The 24,170-nt window shown below is 36.3% G+C and overlaps 1 protein-coding gene across 1 annotated transcript in view; it reads right to left on the reverse strand.

Moving 5' to 3' along the window:
* Nucleotides 1-24,170, reverse strand: part of Gmds (GDP-mannose 4,6-dehydratase) — a 642,352-nt gene that overhangs the window by 342,305 nt on the left and 275,877 nt on the right. Inside the window, exons 5-6 of the mRNA XM_076857845.1 lie at nt 4,500-4,692; nt 3,571-3,675 (exon numbers count right to left, since the gene is read on the reverse strand). Coding sequence (XP_076713960.1) covers nt 3,571-3,675; nt 4,500-4,692 — 298 coding nt within the window. The remainder of the gene's footprint in view (nt 1-3,570; nt 3,676-4,499; nt 4,693-24,170) is intronic.

Raw genomic sequence — 24,170 nt, forward strand, 5'->3', positions numbered from 1 at the left:
GTATAGCAGTGAAGGACATCAGAACCCCACCTGACCAAAATACTTCTGAAATTCAGCTGAAGGCTGTCCTTATTAACTCTTTGACTTTAACATTTGTTGGAAATCTGTATAAAAGAATACCTTGCTTCTTTGGGAGAAACCCACAATAAACTTAACTGAAAGTTTCTTGGATGTTGAGGATCTATCTATAGCTGGGACCAGCAAATGTTTTCTTAAACACCCAGACAGTAAATATTTCAAGCTTTGCAGACTACAGGCATTGATGACATATAAACGAATGAGCCTGTGTTCCAATAAAACTTTATCTACCAAAAAATAACTCAGTGGATTGAATTTGGCCTATAAGCCATAATTTGCCAATCTCTGATCTAGAATATTTTATATTAAAAATACTTCCGGGTTTGGAATTGTGTCTCAGTGGTAGAGTGCTCCTGTACCATGTATGAGGCACTGGGTTAGATCCTCAGCACCACATAAATGAAAAATAAAGACATTGTGTCCACCTAAAATTAAAATATATATATATTAAAAAACACTTTCATGCTTTTTAAAGTCAGAAATTCTCAATGACCTTCTCAATTAATTTCATTAGAGAAAATGTGTATGTGCCCCCCAAAACGACATTAACTTGAGCTCTACTAATTGGGCATTTGTGATTGTACCTTTGAACAGACTAAGGTTTACCACCATTCCATCCTGCAAAAGCAGTGCTTATTCTCTGTGATAACAGGGCCTGAGAGGACTTGTGTATAAAAGCTCAAGAAAACAAACTCACTCACAAATCTCAAAGCAAGTTGTAGGTATACAAACTAAGATGATTAAAAACAAATTGTATCTGTTTATAAAGTGTTCAAACTTAATCATTATTTCAAAATAGTTTTTAGCTTTAACTAGTATATATCTCAAATCTGTACAATAATATTTCTTTAAAACTATCCTATATATTTCTATTGTTCTCTCATTCGAACCACCTAGCTTTCAAGTCAGTGAAGTTTTAATGAAGCATAAGATACTCATTCATTTAAAAAGTTTCACTGAATGTTTACTAGCAGACAGACACTACTTTAGAAGTTGGAGATTTAAGAATACAACACAATCCTCCCACTAAGAGGTTCTCAGTCTGGCAAAGAAATCTCCTCAGAAAACAACAATGAATCTTTAAGAACAATCTTATTGTCAGGCTAATTGTTATTTTATTTTTATTTACTTATTTATTTTTGTGGTATTGGGAATGAATTCAGGAGTGCTGTACCACCGAACTTCATTCTGAGCCCTGCCTCCCTTTTATTAAATTTTGATAAAGAGCCAATGAGTTGTTGAGGTTCTCCCTAAGCTGCTGAGGCTGGCCTTGAACTTATGGTCTTCCTGCCTCAGCCTCTTTAAGTCCCTGGGACTAGGGTCATGTGTTGGCCAACAGGTTAACTTTTCTTTTCTTCCTTTTTGGTAAAAGGGATTGAATGCAGAAGTTCTTAACCACTGAGTCACCTCCCCAGCTCTTTTTATTTTCTGTATTAAGTCAGGGTCCCACTATGTTGCTTAGGATCTCACTAAGTTACTTAGGGTCTCCCTAAGCTGCTGAAGCTGGCCTTGAACTTGCAATCCTCTTGCCTTAGCCTTCAGAGTCATTAGGATTATAGGCAATTACCACTCCACCTAGCTTCCAATTAACTTTTAATATGAAAATTAATTTTTAAGTTCCAAGAAATGTTATAAGAAAGTAGATTAGCTATTGCCTAGCACTGGGAGTTTATGGAACACTGAAATAACTGTGAGTGGGTACCAGGTTTCTTTTAGAAAGCATGAAAATGTCCTAAATTTGAATGTAGTGGTGTTTGTAGTACTATCTGAATATAATAAAATTCATTTAAGTATAAAAAAAAGAAATGGTGTAAATATTAGGAATTAGATATTTTATCAAATTAAGCATTAACATCAGTTTCACATATAGCTTTATATTTCTGCATTATTTACTTATATAAATGGAGTAAAAATATGGAAAACACGGATTTCTAGATATGTAATAAAACAAATGGTGTGTGCTACAAATTCAAGTTTTTAACAAACATTTAAGAGAAGCCCAAGTTGCAGAACAATACCTACGGGATAACTCCTCTTGGAAAGGACCGAAGAAACATGGAACATCTCTGAAGGACTGCTCACAGAGGTACTGGGGATGGTTATTCTTCTGCTCTCCTGATACCCTCACATGCTAAGCAAGAACTTTACCATCAAGTTACACTCCCAGCCCAAATGTACAAGTATTAGGCTTTCCTTATGAGAAGCAAACAAAGGACAGGGGTGGGAGGTTATCTTCAAATTCATCTTTTTACTCTAAAACCTAAGAATGCTTTTTCCTCCCCTATCCTGATTTACAATTAGTCCCCCATCCACCTAGAAGGAAAAGTTAAAAAGGAGAATACAGAAACCCAAACAATGTGTATAAACATGATTGTGAGAAAAGAGGCAGAGATTATCATTCACTAAACAGATTCCTTGAGTACCTCACATACCAGATGCTGCAGGTAAGAACAGCTAAGATCTCCCTTTTCCTTTTCCCCTTACAATATCCAGAACCACAAATTAATTAAAGAAATACTTCTCGTTGCTTAGGCAAGACAAATGACAGGCTAGCATATTATGCTTTAACAGTCCATCATGGGGATTTTTAACTTAAGCAACTGTAAAATAAAAGTGTACTGACGCTAAAGATACTTTATAAACCTGTCACTTTAATCTTTCTTCATGACTTGATGGTTTAATTAGGTGGCTACACAATGCCATAAAGTTTCACTAAAAAAATTATAAGCATTACTAGTTGCTGGATATGAAACAAATCATAACACTGGGCTTTTATTCTCAGACTATCAGAATAAATGATAATGAAATTGAATAAAACTTCTTAGAATTAGATTAGATAGATATTTTTACTCTGTAAAGAGTATCTTTGCTTGATTAGGATTTCTTGTATTTCACTATATCAAGAAGTAAGATGGGAGTGCACAGCTTATTTAAAACCTAATGCTGGGAACAGAGAGCTTCCACAAAAACTATGACAAAAGGAAACAAGCTGATGCAAACAAACAAGGTTTTCTGAAAGAAGAAACTGAGATGCTTCTAACTACAAGAACTGATTTCAAATTTCTTTAAAAATTTACTCTGACAGCATAGCCATTTCTGGGTGTCTATTTCATGGAATGTAAAAACAAACCAAACCAAACCACTAAGTATCCAATTGTTTGAGTCTATGTGAACAGGAGTGACTTCCAGAAAGAACCATTAGTTTACACCTTTTTCCTTTGCATTCACATGGAAATTTTAGTTGGAAAACAAGCTTGATAAGACCTATTAATGAAAATGGTAAAACTGGAACCCTGCCCAGTTTTTAATGTTGAATTAAAAAAAGAAGACCCATAAACCTGATGAGCAAACAAGGTCAGACTTATACTTCTTCATTTATTACTTCTGACATTTCTAATGGTTAAGCGTAAAATTTTTCACAGGGTACAGAACATATGAAAAGGTAATTGCTGCTAAAGTCTAAAATTCCCTTTTCAATTATTATTTACTGACCTCTTCTGGGACTCTCGTGATTGAAGAGAATGCCATTCACTGCAAAGAGATTATATGCCTCCCGGAAGTTCACCACAATCCAATAAGCATACAATTTTGCTGCCCCTGTTGAATTAATTTTTTAAAAACAAATTAAGTTTATTATAAAAGACAAGGATTTTCACTTATCTTAAAGAACAAAAATTACAGTTTGTTTCAAAGTAGCAAAAATTGTGACTCAAAAGCCAAAAGAAGAAAAAAATTCCTATGCCAGTTAATCAGGTTCACCAGGAAATATTTAATAATTTCCTACTTTTGTAATAGCCACAGTTTGTTCTTTCACCATCTAATTGTTTCAACTGTACTGTGTGCAACTGCGATATATCAAATTCTCCTTTCTAGGTAGTTTTTGTTTGTTTGGTTTTAGGTTTAAAGAATTAGAAAGGAAAAAAATTGGGGATCTTAACATTTAGATGTTTTGAAATTTTATCACCAAAGTCTTTCATGAATAGTCTCTTTACAAATATATTAAATGTGATAGTAATATTTTTTCCCTAAGGGTTTGGGTTCAGGGGAAAACTTTTATGAGAGACATAAAAAACATGAAATCTTATCACTTCAGCACATCTCAGAGAGTTTAGAAAAAGAATAATGTTGGGTCTAATTTTTCTTTTAAAGTGATCTGTGTAGAAGGGTTGAATGAACACAGATTGGTGAAGTGAGGTGGTAATTTTACCCCGAAGGCAATTGCAGCAAATACTTGTAGTTAGCAATGTATAAAGGTATGCTTCTCAACAAGTCTAGTCACTGTAGTCTATCTTAATGTTAATCTCACACCCAAATGACTTCAGCCATGAGACATGAACAGAATGAAAGCAGAGCAAAACACGCCCCCCACACCCACTGAGCTCGCCTTGCAGGCAGACAGTAGTGCACACACGGGTTCTCACCATAGGGCGACCGAGGATAGAATGGGGTAGTTTCCTTCTGGGGTATTTCTTGCACTTTCCCATAAAGCTCACTTGTTGAGGCCTGATAGAACTTCACAGAGTTGATAAGGCCACAGGTCTTAATTGCATCCAAAAGCCGCAAAGTGCCAATCCCGTCAACATCTGCAGTATACTCAGCTAAGTCAAAAGAAATCTGGAAAGAAAGGGCAGAGATGTGGCCAAATCAGAGGGGTGAGGAAGACTACAGTTTCATACACTGTGAAGCATCATGAGGGTGAAGGAAGCACCATCGTTTTCAAACAGCATAGCAATAAGAGTGTGGATATCGTCTACTTCTAATATCAAATGGCTGGAAAAATATTTTAATACCCACTCATTACCTATGGTAATGTGAAGAACAGTTTAACCACCCTTATATTAACATCCATTCTAGGTTGAAGCCCTGGGGCACTACTTATCACAAAGCAAAGCTCTGCTCCTAGAAGATGTTCCTTTAAAATTCAGTTTGGACTAATTTCTTGAGTGTGGCTCACATTTTTCACATTTCTAATGAGTTCCAACTGATTATTTTGCACTAAGAAGATTGAGAACATGTGCTTTAGAATACAGTTGATTTTTAAATGGACTGTTTTGTTTTCTCTAAACTAAGACTTTGTAGTATTTTGCAAGCATATGTAATTTTTTAACGTTTCACTTCTTTTTTTTAAATTGCTTTTATTTTTTAAATACATGAAGCAGAATACACCACAATTCTTATTACACATATAGAACATAATTTTTCATATCTCTGTTTGTATATAAAGTATGTTCACACCAACTCATGTCTTCATACATGTACTTTGAATAATGATGTCCATCACATTCCATCATCATTGCTAACCCTCTGCACCCTCCCTTTCCCTCCCACCCCTCTGCCCTATCTAGAGTTCGTCTATTCCTCCCATGTTCCCTCTCCCTACCCGACTATGAGTCACCTTATATCAGAGAAAACATTTGGCATTTGTTTTGGGGGGATTGGCTAACTTCACTTAGCATTATCTTCTCCAACTGCATCCATTTACCTGCAAATGCCATGATTTTATTCTCTTTTATTGATTAGTAATATTCCATTATGTATATATGTCACATTTATTTTTTATTTTATTTTTTAATCCATTAATCTACTGAAGGGCATCTAGGTTGATTCCACAGGTTAGCTATTGTGTGTGAATTGTGCTGTTATAAACATTGATGTGGCTGTGTCCCTGTAGTATGCTGTTTTTAAGTCCTTTGGATGTAGGCCAAGGAGTGAGATAGCTGGGTCAAATGGTGGTTCCAGTCCCAGTTTTCCAAGGAATCTCCATACTGCTTCCCATATTGGCTGCACCAATTTGCAATCCCCCACATCCTCGACAACACTTATTTTTGTTTGTCTTCATAATAGCTGCCATTCTGACTGGAGTGAGATGAAATCTTAGAGTGGTTTTGATTTGCAATTCTCTAATATCTAGTGATGATGAACATTTTTCATATATTTGTTGATTGATTGTATATGTTTTTATTATAAGGCACAGTGCATACAGCAATATACTAATGTACATATGAATTGACTTCTTAGAGAATCTTAGAGAACCTTGAGAATTTTGCAGTTCTTTATGTTTTTTTAAAATACATTTGACTGATATACTTTTTAAAATCATCTCTACACTTAATAAACAAGTTAACCTAATATTAAATGTTCTAAAATAATAAGTCTTTGTCACTATTCACTGCTTTGTGAATGCCCTCAATCTTCACACTACGAAACTTCTCACTGAGGTCAACAGCACTTTTTGTTTCTTGGTCCTGAGTGGCCCCTGAGCAGAAGCTGTGGCCTGAACACAGTATTACTTGGGCAACTGGGAAATTGCTCACTAGGGACTCAACCAAGGCTACTAAATTCATGTCATCTAGGCTTGTGAGCAAAGCTCAGATTGAAGCAAGAAAGAAAAGAGGGCTGGGATGTGGCTCATGTGGTAGCACGCTCGCCTGGCATGTGTGCGGCCTGGGGTTCGATCCTCAGCACCACATACAAACAAAGATGTTGTGTCCGCCAAAAAACTAAAAACTAAAAAATAAATAAATAAAAAAATAATAAAATTCTCTCTCTCTCTCTTTAAAAAAAAAAGAAAAAAAAAAGAAAGAAAAGATATGTCTCACCCTAATCTTTCAAAGCCACAAAGGCAAATTGAAGGCCATTTTATTTTTTTTTTAATAATAGTTTATTGAGACATAATTTACATACCATAAAATTCACCATTTTAAAGTTTATGGTTCAATGGTTTTAGTATAATCGCAACATTATGCAGTCATCATTACCATCTAATTCCAGAACATTTTCATCACCCCAGAAAAGAAACTCTGTACCCAATAGCAATCACTACCCAGCCCTTAATTCCCACTTCAACCCAGATAGCCACTAGTCTATTTTCTGTCTTTATAAAATGTCTGTAGCTACTGGGGACATTTCCTAAAAATGGAACCATACAATAGGTGGGCTTTTGTGACTGGCTTCTTTAATGTAATGCTTTCGTTTCTCTTGGAGATTCATTATACACACACACACACACACACACACACACACACATGAATAAATGGAGTTGCCAGGCTGTTTTCCAAAGTGCCCACACCATTTCATTCTCACCAGCAGTGACTAAGGGTTCTAATTTCTCCACATCCTAACCAAAACTTGTTGTGGTTTGTCTTTTTGATTATAGTCATGTTAGTGGTTTAAAGTGGTATCTAATTGTGGTTTTGATATGCATTTTCCTGATGACTAATGATATTGAGCATCTTTTCATATGTTTATTGGCCAACTATACGTGTTATTTAAAAATGTGTATTTGAATCCTTTGCCCATTTTTAAATTGGGCCATTTGTCTGTTCATTATTGAGTAGATACAGGTCCCTTATCAGATATATAATTTGCAATCTTTTCCTCCCACTGTGAAGGTTGTCTATCCATTTTCTTAATGGTGGCCTGTGAAGCAAAAAATATACTTTGTATTTCATCATTTATATTTTTGGTGTCATATTTACAAACACTTTGCTTAACTCAAGATCATGAATATTTTACTTCTGTGTTTTATTCTCAATGTTTTATATTTCTGTCTCTCATATTTATTTCTACAATCTATTTGAGTGAAGTTTTGTATATGGTTTGGGGGTCCAACTTCACTGTTTCTAGATGGATACCCAGTTGTCCCAGCACCATTTGGTGGAAAGGCTATTATTTCATGGTTGAATGGTCTAGATGATGGGCTGTTTTGTTCTCAGGAAAAGCAATGGCCCTATGTTGAACGAACAGAGAACTGAGAAGACCTCAAGACTGGAGATATCAATAGCTACAAGAAAACAAGCCAGTTTTACTTAGGTCTTCCATATGGGGCAGACATAACACATAATAGTTTCTGTGAATAGATTATTTAATCCTAAGAACAGATAAGCACTTAAAGTGGGACAAAGAAGTTATAGTAAGAGGTAGAGTAGCATATTTTACTCATGGTGAATGTGATCTACGTTGTATATATTTCATATCTGCATGCTATTCATGGTAAAAAAAACATGTCCCATTAATCTTAGGAACTTAAGAAATTCATTATTCAGAGGACATACTCATAGCAAAGGATTTAAAGCAGTTAGGCTGAAGCTAGCAGATGAGGCCGAAGGTGGTGTGGTGGAGGTAGCAGTCTGTCTACAAATTTTGACTACATCAAGAATACAGCATACATTACATAATCAAAATTTTGGAGGGTAAGACTGACAAAAATCTAATAGTTTACAAAGTTTTCTTAAAACATAAAGTATCAAATTGAGTAATTTCCTTTTTTAAAAAAAAAAAATCAAAATGGTACTTTATAGTTTTATCAACTCCTAAAGGTTATGATTCTTAAAACTTTGAGAGCTCATGGAGTTACAGCCCACTGGCTGAATATGGCCAGCTGCCTATTGGGGAATTAAAAGTTTCATGAGATACAGCCACATTCAGTCCTTTACACATTTTCCATGGCTGTTTTGGTGGTATGACCACAGAATTAAATAGCTGTTACCTAAAATTTGTATTTCTCACAAAACTGAAAATATTTATTATCTGGTCCTTAACATAAAGTGCTCTCCAATGCCTAAACTAAGTCAGTAATATCTGAGAGCCAAATGGATTATTTAAAAATTTTATTATTAGCTTCTGTGTCCTCTCAGTGTAGATGCTCCCGACTTATGATGGGATTAATCCCAGCACACCATCTTAAGTCAAAAACACATTTAATACACTGAACACTCTGGCTGAGCAACACAGGACACTGTGGAGTGTGGGTTGTTTTCCCTGGTGACCATGTAGGGCTGACTGGGAGCTGTAGCCGATGCCACTGCCCAGCATGGAGAGAGGATGGGACCACATATCACTAGCCAGAGAAGAGATCCAAATTCAAAATTCAAAGTATCATTTCTACTGAATGAATAATGCTTTTGCACCACTGAAAAGTTGAAAAATCCTAAATTGGAGACCATCTCAGCCACAGGGTAATTATGGAGTATGTTTCTAGTTACAAAAAAAGAGTTGCATTTTTAGAGACATGAAAATTTAGTTAAAAAATATTTTAAAACATTGAGTATACATAAATTAATTAATAAAATATATTATTTAAATAAATGTATTTAATAAATTGCTAATAAATTTATTTTTTATTGTTCCCTGATGAAGAAATCAAGACTTATTTTAAAAAACAAAACAAAAAAAAAAAACAAAAAACACCAAAACCATTTTGGTTTTGGGTTTTTACCCCAGCCTACAAAATAATGCCTAATTCCCTTTCTAGAAATATCTTCTTCCCTTGGCTACTGGGTCTTCACATTCTTCCAGGTGTCTTCCCCCTTCCTTGGCAGCAACTCTTCAGGCTCTGGTGCTGTCCCCATGGTACCCAACATCTCTGCTCCAGCAACAGGATTCAGTATAGAGCCTTTTCTCTTTCTACCCTCCTTCTCTATATGTGTCATAAAACCAAATTGCCATCTCACTATTGTTGTGCAGTTGGCTCCAAAGGCTCTACTCCCAGCCAACTCCCTGATTATTTGCCTTGTCTATTCACAGAAAAAATTAGCTTTTCTCATCACTTCCAGACAAGCTCCCTCATGTAGATCACCATCATATTTAACAGCAACTAACACAACAGCCTCCACCACTTCAATTACACCCTTCTACCTGGTCCCTCAAGTACTAGTCTCTTTTCTCACTAGTGATCCAGCTTCCCTGGCTACCCAGTGTCCTCACAGTTGTGCCAGCTTGTTCCTGCCTTGAGCCCTTATCCTGGCTATCCCTGCACTGTACGCATGAGCTCTTCATTACCTCTTTTCCCCTCCTTCATGTCCGTTACTCCCTCTAGAACAACTCAATGCTTGTCACTTCTATCTGTCCAGGCCATTATCCTGCATAATTTCTTCATTGAACTCTTTTATTGTGGCAGGAATAGGGACCTCAAGAAGTACAACTGTGCCAAATTTTCATGTGGAACTCCACTTTGGAATCTAGTGTGAGGGAAATAGCTCCAGCCAAGAGGTGCCCAGTGAAAGTGGTTTACCAGATCTTCCTAAAGTTCCCTTATACTTTCTCTTCACACAGAATACTCTTACCTCTAAACACCCATAAGAATATATATTTTTAAAATTCTGAAATCTACTAAAAGCAAAAGCTAAGGCAAATGAAAAGAAACATACACACACCAACTTCCACCACCCTTACACTCTTGACTGTAAACTTACTGGGCCAGGGGCCTTCACTATTATCTGTCAGGGATATTTCCTAGGATTGCACCAAGTCAAAAAGCGTCTAAAATTTTTAAATGAAAAGACATTTGAAAAAAAGTTCTGTCTACATATAATAAATTAAATATGGTATACATTCATTCCACAAATGCTAATAAAATAATTATCTTCTAAAGTATAAATGAATTGGGGAAATATTTGAATAATAATTAAGTAACAAAAGACATTCAAGCACAGTAAGAGAGAACTGCCTCACAAAGTGATGAATTGTTTGCAGGCTTTCAGCTGAAACAACACACAGAATGAAGGGAGGAATTTAAAGAAGGGGAAAATTACTTATAGCATACTTTGTTTGCTTCTCCAAACCCTTAAGGTTCCTTGGTACAGACCCCTGGGGATTTGGCCTCCAAGCCTGATTTCCAACCTACCTCCATTCACACCAGCACTGCCTGAGGGCTTGGGCCTTTTGCTCCTCCCTCTGTTTGGGATATTTTGCCTACACTTCTCTTTCTTTCTCCAGAGTCCTTTCTGAACCTGGCCACCTAGAACAACTGCTTTCATCCCATTCTCCCCAGGCCATTGCCACCTCACAGCACTCCCCACCTTCCAGTACCCCTATCCTCCTGTGTCAGGCCAGCCTGTAAGCTCATTGCAGATAGGAGCTTTGCTTATATCTTTTCTTTTTCTTGTTTTTCCTACAACAAAGAAGAGTGTCTGTTGCAGAGAGAAGGTACTAGGGAATTTTACTTGAATGAAGCACTGAAGTACCTCATTACACAATAAGACAACAAATTTTACATTGGAGCAAATTACAATTTAAAATCTCAATGAATAAGCCATGTTTTCTGACTACAAATGTCATATCAGAAAAAGACGTGTCTGCAAAAGAACTAAATGTGGTAAAAGATAACCAGAGACCAGAAAAAGACTTCCTCTAACATTTGATCTGAAGACACATGAGGAGGCTCAAGATACCCAGGAGCTGGAAATGCCTAAGACCACACAAGCAGCAGCACTGTTTACTGCTCCTCTGTGGGTGAAAGTTATTAATCAAGGAGAGCAACAATAAAACATTGCTTTCCATCCTCAATTAGTCTTTCCCTGTTAGCAGGAGTCCAGCAGAGCTGACAATTTACTTAGCAGCTGGGGCCAGATGCAAATCTGTTTTTCCAATGCTGGGCAGAGTCAGGTAGGTATGAGTCTTGCTTGGCAGGAAAGGAGGGCATCTAAAAAGGTGCTGCCTTACCACAAATGGGCAACAGGGCCTGAGTATAGAAAACACAAATGTGAAAAGAAACAGAATCCCATCCTCCCTGCTGCCCTGCCTCTGCTTTCTGAGTGCAGATGAGAAAGAGCTATCAAGAAGCTACTAAAAGATGTTACAGCAACTGACAGAGGCAGGGTGAGAGGGCTGCAGAGTGTGTGCACCCAGACAGACTTAAAGGAGAGTCAGATGACAAGGACAGATCAAAGATGGGCTCATGGAGGAGATGGCCACATGAGGAAGTAGAGATGTAGGGATGTGAGCTATTTTAATAGAGGGTGGGGGATCAACATGAGCAAAATGGGAAAAAATGCACTGGCCACTGTTCAGAAATAAAAAGTCCTGTATTTACATACATGAAAGCAGAGGCTATTCTGAAATAGTCAATCTCTGCAAATCCATAGTTTGTTCAGGGACCTCTATACCCAACACTGTCTCTGAAGCAAAGGGTAATGTCATTACTCTGAGTCTCATCTCTCAGTAGAGATTTCAAGCCTCCACTCCAGGGTCCCCAGCCCAGCCCAAGTCTATTTATTTCAGAAAGTATTATTCCTCACTCCATAAACCCAACTTTATAGGATTTTTTTTATTACCTATTGCAATTATATTTTCATTCAAAAACATTTATAATTACAGTTTGGAACATCAACCAATCATAAGGTTGTTACTCTACCAGAGTGATGAATTCCAGCCAGACTAAACACATGTGATATCTTTGTTTGTCTTTGTATGCTCAACGGTAAATTTAGATGTACTTTCCATTAAGTCTTTTGAAATACCCAAAGTAGAATAAGGGTTCTCATAGGGAAGCAGAACTTCCATTATATAAGAAAAGGTAACAATTCCAGAAGGCACTATGCTTCAAGAACTCAAAGTCACACTGCAGTTGTCTGTTGGCCTGCTCCCCACACTGTGAGGCCAAAGTTTTACATCTTTTGTGCCTATTGCTCAGGATACAGGAAGACAAAAAAATATTTGTTCAATGTTGAGTATTTACATGAGTTTCCATTTTTAGCCATAAAAGTGAATTGAAAGTTTTACTAACCAGAGTATAAAGGACATAGGGAACTCAACTCTAAAACATTCCATAGTTTTTTTGTTTGTTTTTTTTTTTTAAATAAGGGCTTAACTCCTGCTCCAGAAGGCCAACCTCACTGTAATACCTTACTTAAACTGTTGGCTTCTCTTATTTATTGACACCACAAAGAAGATTAGTGGCTCAAGAGCATTCATTGAGTTTATGACTCTTTATTTCTAAGATGCTGGGACTAAGTTTTTTTTTCTCCAATTCAGTGATAACTCTTTGGTCACAATTTCTTGCTACTTTTACATTTTCCAAGAATCTCTGGTCCCATTCCTTTAAATCTTTCCTAAAGTGTTATCACAAAACAAATATTAAGCTTAAAACAGATATTTAAAATTAAAAAATTATTTTCATTAATTTAAAACAAATATTAAACTAAATTCTCAGTTTTATCAAAAACCTTAATGATACCTTGTGACTCCAATGGTCAGACATCTATTCTCTGTTCATTTCACATAGGTTCATCAGTTGGTGATAAATACAGGGAAATCTATCATGAATTCTATATAAGGACATGGCTCCAAGTTTCATTTGTGTCCCTCACTGCTTTGAAGTGCCAGTGGTGATGAGGACCATATAGACTCTATAACTTACTGCAGCACATTACTACATCACAAACCAGTCTTTTAAATGTGCAATATTAACACACTAAGAGAGTTAGTTTCCTCTGTAATGCTAAGTACTTTGCTTTACACTTTAAAAACATAATTCTAAGAATAGACATGGGTCTTGCCAGGTTGTTGAAGGAACCCAGGGCAAGGAAAGGAAAGAAAGAAAAGGTTAAGCCTATCTGCTCTACAATGAGCAGTAGTAACAATGTTTCAGTAATTTTGGAATGTGATTAAAAAAGAAAACCTCCTAAGTCTCTTAAAACGTGCATCCAACCATATTCGAAAGCTTTCATCAGTCATTTTTTTTATGGATGTATATAGCATGAACACATTATTTTTACATTTCTATTGCTCTATAGTTGGAATTAGGAGATTCTGGACCTCAATGACAAAGTATAATAAGTACAAAAGTAGCCAGGCATGGTGCTGTGTGCCTATAAACCAACTACTCCAGAGACTGAGGGAGGAGGTGATCAAGCTCTAGACCGGGCTGGGCAATGTCATAAGACCCCACATCAAAAAAAAAAAAAAAAAAGCACACAAGTACCCTAAGACAGTATTCTAAATCAGAAAGTGAACAATCAAACTGGCTTTGAAATACCTTATGTGATTTAACAACTTTATTCTTCTAAAGGATCCTGATCATACATACCAATATAAGCTAATGTTCCCAAGTTCTCTGCTGGCACAGGGTGATTGCACAAGTGGGACTGGAGAGTCACTGTGTCGGGGATATTAAGCCAAAGGCCTTGAAATATCAAACCAAAGGGTTAAAAATATTCATTGAAGACAATCTTACAGATGACTACAGAATATTACCATTCAGATTATGGTAATTTGGAGTGCTCTCCATACAAACTAATGAAAAGTCACTTCAGTTGGGCATAAGGGAACTGAAACACAACAATTACCTTATATTCCTCACTGTTACTATGAAGTTCTACTTTCCTTTTATGACTCCTAAAAGTACATTTGTAATTACCAGTACTGTAATATTAAAATGGGAACAGAACAATAAACTTAGTACCTCAGTATTTGTCATTCTTTATTCAGTAGACAAAAAAGAACAAAAATGAGGAATTGCTAAAAGGTTGAATGAGTCTAAGAAACCACAACATGGCCTCATGTTGTAAGAGTGGAGGTCTCAACAATTCACATGGAAGGATTCTTAAGACAGAAGTACAGCTAACACCCCTAGGCAGAAAAAGTAACTTGCTTTAGGGTGCTTTTGACCTTTGAAGAAACTGGCTTGTGTCAATAATTATAGGTCACAGTATGAGAGAGACCAAGTAACAGCAAATTATGTAGGTAACAGGCATTCTCTCTCCTTTCTTGCTTCCACTTCTCTTGACCTTGCTCTTTCTAAAATAGTATATAGATAATCAGAAGAAATACAAAGAGGGAGAAATGTACAAAAGTCCTTTTATAATAAATAACTTCCACATGAGAGACCAAGAAGTTTTTTAGAAAATATTTTATTGAAAATGTATTAGTCTGCTTTCATCACTGTGACCAAAATACCTGACAAGAACAACTTAGAGGAGGAAACATTTATTTTGGGTTCGCAGATTCAGAGATTCAGTCCGTGGTCAGCTAGTTCCATTGCTCTGGGCCCAAGATGAGGCAGAACATCCTGGCAATGGGCATGGCTGAGGGAAGTTGTTCAGGTCATGGCATTCAGGAAACAAAGAGAAAGAGGATCCATGGACAGCATATATAATCCCAAGGCATACCCATAGTGATCCACTTCCTGCAGTTCCACCTTGTCTTGCCTACAGGCACCACCCAGTGATCCATTCAAATTATTAATCCAAATGGATTAATCCACTGATTAGATTACAGCTCTCATAATCTGATCATTTCACCTCTGAATGATTCTTCCTGCATTAACACAGAAGCATTGGTAAGGAAGAGGGGTGGGTGTCTCATATCCACACCATCACAAAAGTCCTGAAAAGAAAAACTATGAGTTCAAAAGAAACAAGAACAGTGGGACAAACTGGCAAGCAAATGAGGGGAAATAACAGAAAAGACCTTCATCAAAATGGAATAAAATTAAAATTGTATTCAAGAAAGAACAAGGTAGGATTCAAGGGCAGGAATTCAAGGTCAATAAAAGAGCAACCAAATACTGAGAGAAATGTGGGAAATGTGGGTACAGGAGAGATGCAGAAGCCCCCAAAAAAGAAAGCTAGAATTCTGTCTCTACTTGCAGCAGAAGACAAAAGCAGGTTCCAACTTTCAAACTCCCTTTGGAAACAGGCAGGAAAAGCAGTAAATTTAGAACTATTCTAGATCTAAGACGAACTGGAAATCAGACCAATCACCAGTCTGACTGGCATTCAAGAAGTCATGAGTGATACAGGAGAACTCAATGTACTATGACAAAAATATCAGCAGGTTATTAATGTGACTTTGGTCCATCAAAAGGTAGTTCACAGTCACACTGTGAGTAAATTCAAATCCCTAGGCCATTGCTGGCTGTCTTGTCCACAGTGAAAAATCTAGGAAAGTCTATGGCTATGAAAAGAATCAATGAATAGAGATAACACCATAGCAGAAAGTCAAATGACTCAGTGGGAATCTAAGAGTGCATGCTATTTTTGCAAATATCTTTAGGGATTCTAACAGCATAAGGGCAGGAGAGAGTGAGGGGGGAAACTGGATATAATCACCAACATTATCACAGGCCTTGACAAATACCATAACAATGTACAGTTAAGAAATAAATCAGAGTGCCCCCAAGTTCCATCCCCAGTATCAGAAAATTAAAAAAGAGGGAAGGGAAGGGAAGGGAGGGAAAGGGAGGGGAGGGAAGGGAAGGGAAAAACAGATCCTGTCAGTGACTAGTTTAAAGATGGTCTTTATTCCATGTTTTGGAAACAATATGGAAAAGGGAGTAAACAATGAAAATTTCCAAAGATTCCACTGTTTTTCCAGAAATGTGTGAAGTCAAATCAGAAATTATATACTGTAAGGTCTCATAGTGTGATACAACATGTTTGAAAAATTAGAGAATTTGAAGAGAATGGGTTGGAATTAAAACAAGAGAGCACCCCCACCGGCAGACACCTGCCAGAGCTCCAGCATAGAGCTCCAGTACAGGACCACCTCTTCCTACCAGCAGACTACAGTGGGAGCTCACGCCCAGCCCAGATCTGCCAACACTGACTTCCACAGGCCCAGGGTAGGTTCCAGTTCGCCACGCCCCACCCCCCAACCTGGGAGCCCAAGACTAACCCACTTCCATCTTGGGACACTGCCAACATTGCCATAGCCTTCCCCCACACAGTAGCCCCTACCTAGTTGACAACAGACCAGGCCTAGAAGTAGCTGCATCTCAGAGCAGGCATCATAAAGAGAGTGTGAGGCCCACCCTTTCAGCCTCATCTCTGTAAGACACTGCATTTATCTTGGACACCTCCACTATTATCTCAAGTTATCTCAGCTATTGCCACCACCACCTTTAGTTGCAGTAGCATACATTGTCGGACACACCAACAGGGTCTGGAAATCCAACATCAAGGTGAGGAACAGACAATCTGCACAGGTACTATAAGAATATAGGGAAGAAACTATAACCACACTGACCCACACTGCAAGAAAGGAAGACACATAGACAACATGAAAAAACAAGGGAGGAAAGTACCCAAAACAAACCAGGATACTACAATGTGGACAGCAAAGTTGCTGAAATGTCAGAGAAGGAGTTCAGAATGTTCATAATTAAAATAATCTGCAAAATAAAGAATGACCTAAAATGAGCAAATACAGGGAAAATTTGATCACTGCAACAAAGAGATAAGAGCAAATACAGGTAGCAAAAGATTATTTCAAGAAAGAGATTGAGACTATGAAAAAAAAGATCAAAAATTCTTGAAATGAAGGAAACAATAAACCAAATAAAAAACTCAATAGAAAGCATAACCAACAGACTAGAAAAAAAGAATGTCAGATAATGAAGACAAACTATATAAAATGCAAAATAAAGTTGACCACACAATGAGGATAGTAAGAAACCATGAACTGAACATCCAAGAATTATGGGACAACATCAAAAGAAAAATCTAAGACTTATTGAGATAGAGGGAGGCACAGAGTTTCAAACCAAAGGAATGCACAATCTCTTCAATGAGATAATATCAGAAAATTTCCCAAACACAAAGAATGAATTGGAAAACCAAATACAAGAGGCTTACAGGACACCAAATGTACAAAGTTACAACAGATCTACACCAAGTTACATTATAATAAAAATGCCTAGCATACAGAATAAGGATAGAATCTTAAAAGCAGCAAGAGAGAGGAATCAGATCACATATAGGGGCAGACCAATCAGTAACTCAGATTTTTCAACCCAGACCCTCAAAGCCAGGAGATCATGGAATAATATATACCAAGCTCTAAAAGAAAATGGATGCTAACTAAGAACCTTACATCCAGCAAAATTAAGCTTTAGATTTGAAGATAAAATAAAAACCTTCCATGAGAAACAAAAGATAAAAGAATTTACAACCAGAAAGCCTGCCTACAGAACAACCTTGGCAAAATATTCCATAAAGAGGAAAAGAAAAACAATGATGAAAATCAGCAGATGGAGGTATTACACTAAAGGAGAATAAGAGGAGAAACCAAATCAAGTTAAATAACAAAAATGGCTAGGAATACAAATCATGTCTCAAAAGAAAGACCCAACAATATAAAAATATGCTGCCTCCAAGAGGCTCATCTCATAGGAAAAGACATCTACAGATTGAAGGTAAAGGTTGGGAAAAATCATACCACTCACATGGATTGTGGAAGTAAGCAGAGGTTTCCATCTCATATCAAATAAATAGACTTCAGGCCACAGTTAATCAAAAGGGATAAAGAAGGACACTACATACTGCTCAAGGGAACCATACACCAACAAGACATAACAATTGTAAATATATATGCCCCAAACAATTAAGCATTTACGTTCATCAAACAAACTTTTCTCAAGTTCAAAAGTCAAATAGACCACAACACAATAATTTTGGGTAACATTATCATACCTCTTTCATGACTAAATAGCTCTTCCAAACAAAAGCTGAACAACAAAACTATAAAACTCAATAATACAATCAATAACTTAGAATTAACTGACATATACAGAATATTTCATCCTTCAACGAGAGAATACACTTTCTTCTCAGAGACACATGGATTCTTTTCTAAAATAGATCATATCTTAAGCCACAAAGCAAATCTTAGCAAATATTAAAATGTAGAGATACTACCCTACATTCTATCAGATCATAATGGAATGAAAATAGAAATCAATGATAAAAAAAGAAATAAAAGCTACTCCAACACCTGGAGATTAAATAATATACTACTGAATGAACAATGGGTTACAGAAGACATCAAGGAGGAGATTAAAAAATTTTAAGAGGTGAATGAGAACACAGACACAACATATTGAAATCTCTGGGACACTATGAAAGCAGTTCTAAGAGGAAAGTTCATTGAATGGAGTTCATTCCTTAAAAGAAAAAAAAGTCAACAAATAAATGACTTAACATCACATCAAAAAGCCCTAGAAAAAGAATAAATCTACACCAAAAGCAGAAGACAGGATATAATTAAAATCAAAGCTAAAATCAATGAAATTGAAACAAGAGAAACAAGTGAAAAAATTGACAAAACAAAAAGTTGGCTCTTTGAAAAATAAATAAAATTGACAGACCCTTAGCCATGCTAACAAAGAGAACGAAACAGAAAACTCAAATTACTAACATACGTAATGAAAAAGGAAATATCACAACAGACACTACAGATATACAGAAGATAATTAGAAATTATTTTGAAAACTTGTACTCCAATAAAATAGAAAGTGTTGAAGGCATCGACAAATTTCTAGAGTCATATGATTTGCCCAGATTAAATCAGGATGATATATACAATTTAAACAGATCAATTTTCTTTTTTAAAAAAAATTTTAGTTATATATGAACACAATATCTTTATTTTGTTAATTTACTTTTATATGGTCTGAGGATTGAACCCAGCACCTCACATGTAAGAGGCAAGCACTCTGCCACTGAGGCACAACCCTAGACTAAACAGATCAATTTCAAGCGACAATAGAAGATGCCACCAGAAGCCTACCAACCAAGAAAAGCCCAGGACTGGATGAATACATAGTCGAGTTCAACAAGATTTTTAAAGAAGAACTAATACCAATACTCTTCTATTTATTTCAGGAAATAGAAAAAGGGGGAGCATTTCCAAACTCATTCTATGAGGCCGATATCACCCTGATTCCAAAACCAGGCAAAGACACATCAAAAAAAGAAAACTTCAGACCAATATCTCTAATGAACTTAGATGCAAAAATTCTCAATAAAATTCTGGCAAATCAAATAAAAGCAAAAAAGACAGCACACCATGATCAAGTGGGGTTCACTCCGGGATGCAAGTTTGGTTCAACATACAGAAATCAATAAATGCAATTCATCACATCAATAAACTTAAAGATAAGAACCATATGATTATCTCAATAGATGTAGAAAAAGCATTCAACAAAATAAAGCATCCCTTCATGTTCAAAACACTAGAAAAATAAAAGAGAGCATGAACATATCTCAACATCATAAAAGCTATTTATGCTAAGCCCCAGGCCAACATCATTCTAAATGGAGAAAAATTCAGAGCATTCCTTCTAAAAACTGGAACAAGACAGGGATGCACTCTCTAACTAATTCTATTTAACATTGTTGTTGAAACACTTGCCAATGCAATTAGACAGATGAAAGAAATTAAATGGATACAGATAGGTAAAGAAAAACTCAAATTAACACTATTTGCCGATGATATGATTCTATTCCTACAAGACCCAAAAAAATTCCACCAGAAAACTTCTAGAACTAGTAAACTAATGAAAGAAATTAAAGCACACCTCAGAAGATGAAAAGATCTAGCTTATTCTTGGATAGGTAGAATTAATATTGTCAAAATGACCATACTACCAAAAGCACTATAGAGATTTAATGCAATTCCAATCCCAATGACATTCCTCATAGAAATAGAAAAAGCAGTCATGAAATTCATCTGGAAAAATAAGAGACTAGAATAGGTAAAGCAATCCTTAGCAAGAAGAGTGAAGCAGGTGGCATCACTATACCAGACTTTAAACTATACTACAGAGCAACAGTAGCAAAACCAGCCTGGTACTGACACAAAAATAGACTTGTAGAACAATGGTACAGAACAATGGTACAGAGACTAATCTACATAACTGCAGTTATCTTCTGTTTGACAAAGGTGCCAAAAATATAAAGATAGCCTCTTTAAGAAATGGTGCAGGAAAAAACTGGAAATCCACATGCAATAAAATGAAATTAATACTCTGTCTTTTACCATGCACAAAACTCAACTCAAAATGGATTAAGGACCTAGGAATTAAACCAGAGACCTGCATCTAGTAGAAGAAAAAGTAGACCCAAATCTCCATAATAGACACTGCATCTATTAGAAGAAAAAATAGGCTGCCGCAGTCTGGCTGGGCACAAATCACGAGCCACTCACAGCTTTGTAGATTCAAACAGCAATTCTTTATTTCCGATCTCACACTGGCCGTCTACAAACACGCTCTGGGAAAATCCACGTTCTCTGCCCAAATTCACACCCACTGGGCTTCTGTCTCCCAAATATACTGTCTGACCCTAAGAACTCAAGAGGAACTCAGGCAGCAGGATACGCCCTATTCTAAAGGGGAAACGCCCTAAACTCTTCCCCTAAACTCGGATTATGCTAAACCGGGAACACCCTAAACACGGATCTGCCCTGGTCCTTGAGCAAGGTCACCTTACATGCAATGTTGCTGCAAAATGTCCTATTTCCATGAGTCCTTCCACTAAAGAAACATGGGGGTATGCTGGCAAGGAAATTGTCATACCTACTTGGCTGATGGCTCCCAGCAATAGGCCCCAACTTCCTTTATAAGACTCCTATAGCGCTGGAATTAACATCAAAGAATCAATAAATGGGATGGATTCAAACTAAAAAGCTTCTTCTGAGCAAAAGAAACAATCAGTGTGGCAAATAGAGAGCCTACTAATTGGGAACAAATTCTTACCATAAGCACGTCAGATAGAGCACTAATCTCTAGAATATATAAAGAACTCAAAAACCTTAATAACAATAAAACAAATAACCCAATGGGCCAAGGAACTAAACAGACACTTCTCAGAATATACAACCAATCAAGAAATATATTTTAAAAATGTTCAACAGCTCTAGGAATTAAAGAAATACAAATCAAAAGTACTCTAAGATTCCATCTCACTCCAGTCAGAATAGCAGCTATTATGAATACAACAACAATAAGTGTTGGCAAAGATGTGGGGGAAAAGGCACACTCATACATTGCTGGTAGGACTGCAAATTGGTACAGCCAAAATGGAAAGCAGTATGGAGAATCCTTGGAAAACTGGGAATAGAACCACCATTTGACCCAGCTATCCCACTCCTTGGTCTATACCCAAAAGGACTTAAAAACAACATACTATAGAGACACGCCACATCAATGTTTATAGCAGCACAATTCACACACAATAGCTAAACTGTGGAACCAAGATGCCCTTCAGTAGATGAATGGATAAAGAAAATGTGGTAATATATACACAATGGAATATTATCCAGCATTAAAAGAGAATAAAATCATGGCATTTGCAGGTAAATGGATGGAGCTGGAAAATATAATGCTGAGTAAAATTAGCCAATCCCAAAAAACCAAATGCCGAAAGATTTCCCAGATTTAAGGATCCTGATCCATAAAATGCTGTGGGTTGGGGTGGTTTAAATGAACTCTAGCTAGGGCAAAGGAGCAAAGGGAAGGGAGGGGGCACAGGGGTAGGAAAGACAGTGGAATGTGATGGTCATAATTACCTTAAGTATATGTATGAAGACACAAAGGATGTGACTCCCTACTTTGTATACAACCAGAGATATGAAAAATTGTGCCCTATATGTGTAATATGAATTATAATGCATCCTGTTGTCATATATAAAAAATTAAAATTAAAAAGAAAAAAACTCAAAAAATATAAAACAAGAGAGCAAGGAAAAAATTCACTGGACTCATATCCTCAAAATTCTAAATATCCTCAGGTTTTCCTAAAGACTTTGGTTTGATGATGAAAGCCAAGAAAATGTAGAGTCTTGCCAAGAAGAACAGAGCAAAAAGAGCACAAAGCAGTGTCCCATTGCAGAAGCCAGAGGCTCTTACCCCTGGGAAACCATAGGATCCTGGAGACTGCACTTTAAGAAAGTCAACTGGAACTTGAAGAATAAAACATGTTTATATCTAGGACGTAAGGAAAAATTTCAAGGAAACAAAACAGCTATCATATGGAGAGAGGGTTAGATTTCACAAACCAGAGAATATGAAGAGAAAGAACACAGACCAGTTCTTTTTTTTTTTTCTTTCACAGACCAGTTCTTTAGAGTCCAGAAGATTCGAACAAAGGCAAACCCTTCCTTTAAGACTGATTAAATACTAAGTTAGCAAGAGATCCATCATCAACTGAGTGATACTTGAAGAACAATTTACTTAATCTGCTCCACTGTAGAAATCAGTCTATGTAGAAACAAATAATGTATAAAAGAAACCATAAATTTTAGAGGCTAAGTTACTAACAGGGTGTTATCTCCTAACTTGTTCATCTTCATGTATGTGTCTCACCCAGTGCCTAGCACATGGTTGGCATTCAGCAATATTTCTTGAGGAAATGAATAAATTGGAGAAGAATATTTTGATATCCTCAGGAAAAACAGTGATTTCAAAATTGCTCCTTTCTCTCTAGATTTCTTTTTCTAAATTCCATATTTGATTTCTCATGAGGAATCATTTCCACAGCAGTGATGTAGCAAACCCAATGCAAGTACATAATTTACAAGATACATTATCCTCAAAGAGAAAAACAATATTGGTATAGTAAATGACTATTAATGCTTTTAGTATCAATATTTACTAACATTCAATATTGATTTTAAAGATTTATAACAACAAAAAGTATATGAAAAGGTATTGATCACACAATTGCAAAATGGAAAAAAATAAATTGTGTTTTCAAGTTCGTTTTTACACTGAAATTGCTGTATAATTCAAATATTTAAATATTATAGGAAAACACAGGTCACATGGAACAGGTTATATATCTGCTGCAATGTAGGCCAGTATCTACTTCTTTAAAATCTGTAAATTGATATGAGGCAAGCACCTGAGGACCAGAGGTTGAAAGTGAAAGACACATGTACCTACTGCACTGTAGGCAAACAGAGGAAATGAGGAAAAGAAATTAATTGCAAAGTAAAAGGAGAAAATAATCACTATCCAAGTTGAAGTAGCAAGGATGGTGGAATGTTATAGACATCATTATCCAAAGTACATGTATGAAGACATGAATTGGTGTCAACATACTTTATATACAACCAGAGATATAAAAAATGTGCTGTATATGTGTAATAAGAATTGTAATGCATTCTGCTGTCATTTAGTTTTTTAAAAAAATCAATTAAAAAGAAAGAAAAAAACCAAACCAAACAAAAACCCACCAAAAATTAGGACCTTAAGGCAAAAAAATAATAATTCTCTATAACAGTAATTCCATCACATAGGAAAAAGATGTTTCAATTATATGTAACTGATGAATGAGAAACAAGAAAAAACTGACACAGGAAGTTATTTATGCCAATTTTAACTAAAATTCTAAGGCTCTTACCTTTATTTTCCCCATTAGCCAACAGACAAAGGAATGACCCTCACTAAGTATCAAGTTCCTCCTCCTAAATATGTAAGTTCTTTCCAGGCCTAATTTTTCTACATGCAAGAACATAGTAAACACTAATTTGAGGATCAGGAGAGGTAAGAAAAACTAAAATTCAATATTCAAAACAGCCAGAGAGTAATA

The sequence above is a fragment of the Callospermophilus lateralis genome, chromosome 6 (genome assembly GCF_048772815.1).
Source record: "Callospermophilus lateralis isolate mCalLat2 chromosome 6, mCalLat2.hap1, whole genome shotgun sequence".
In the NCBI taxonomy this organism is placed as follows: Eukaryota; Metazoa; Chordata; class Mammalia; order Rodentia; family Sciuridae; genus Callospermophilus; species Callospermophilus lateralis.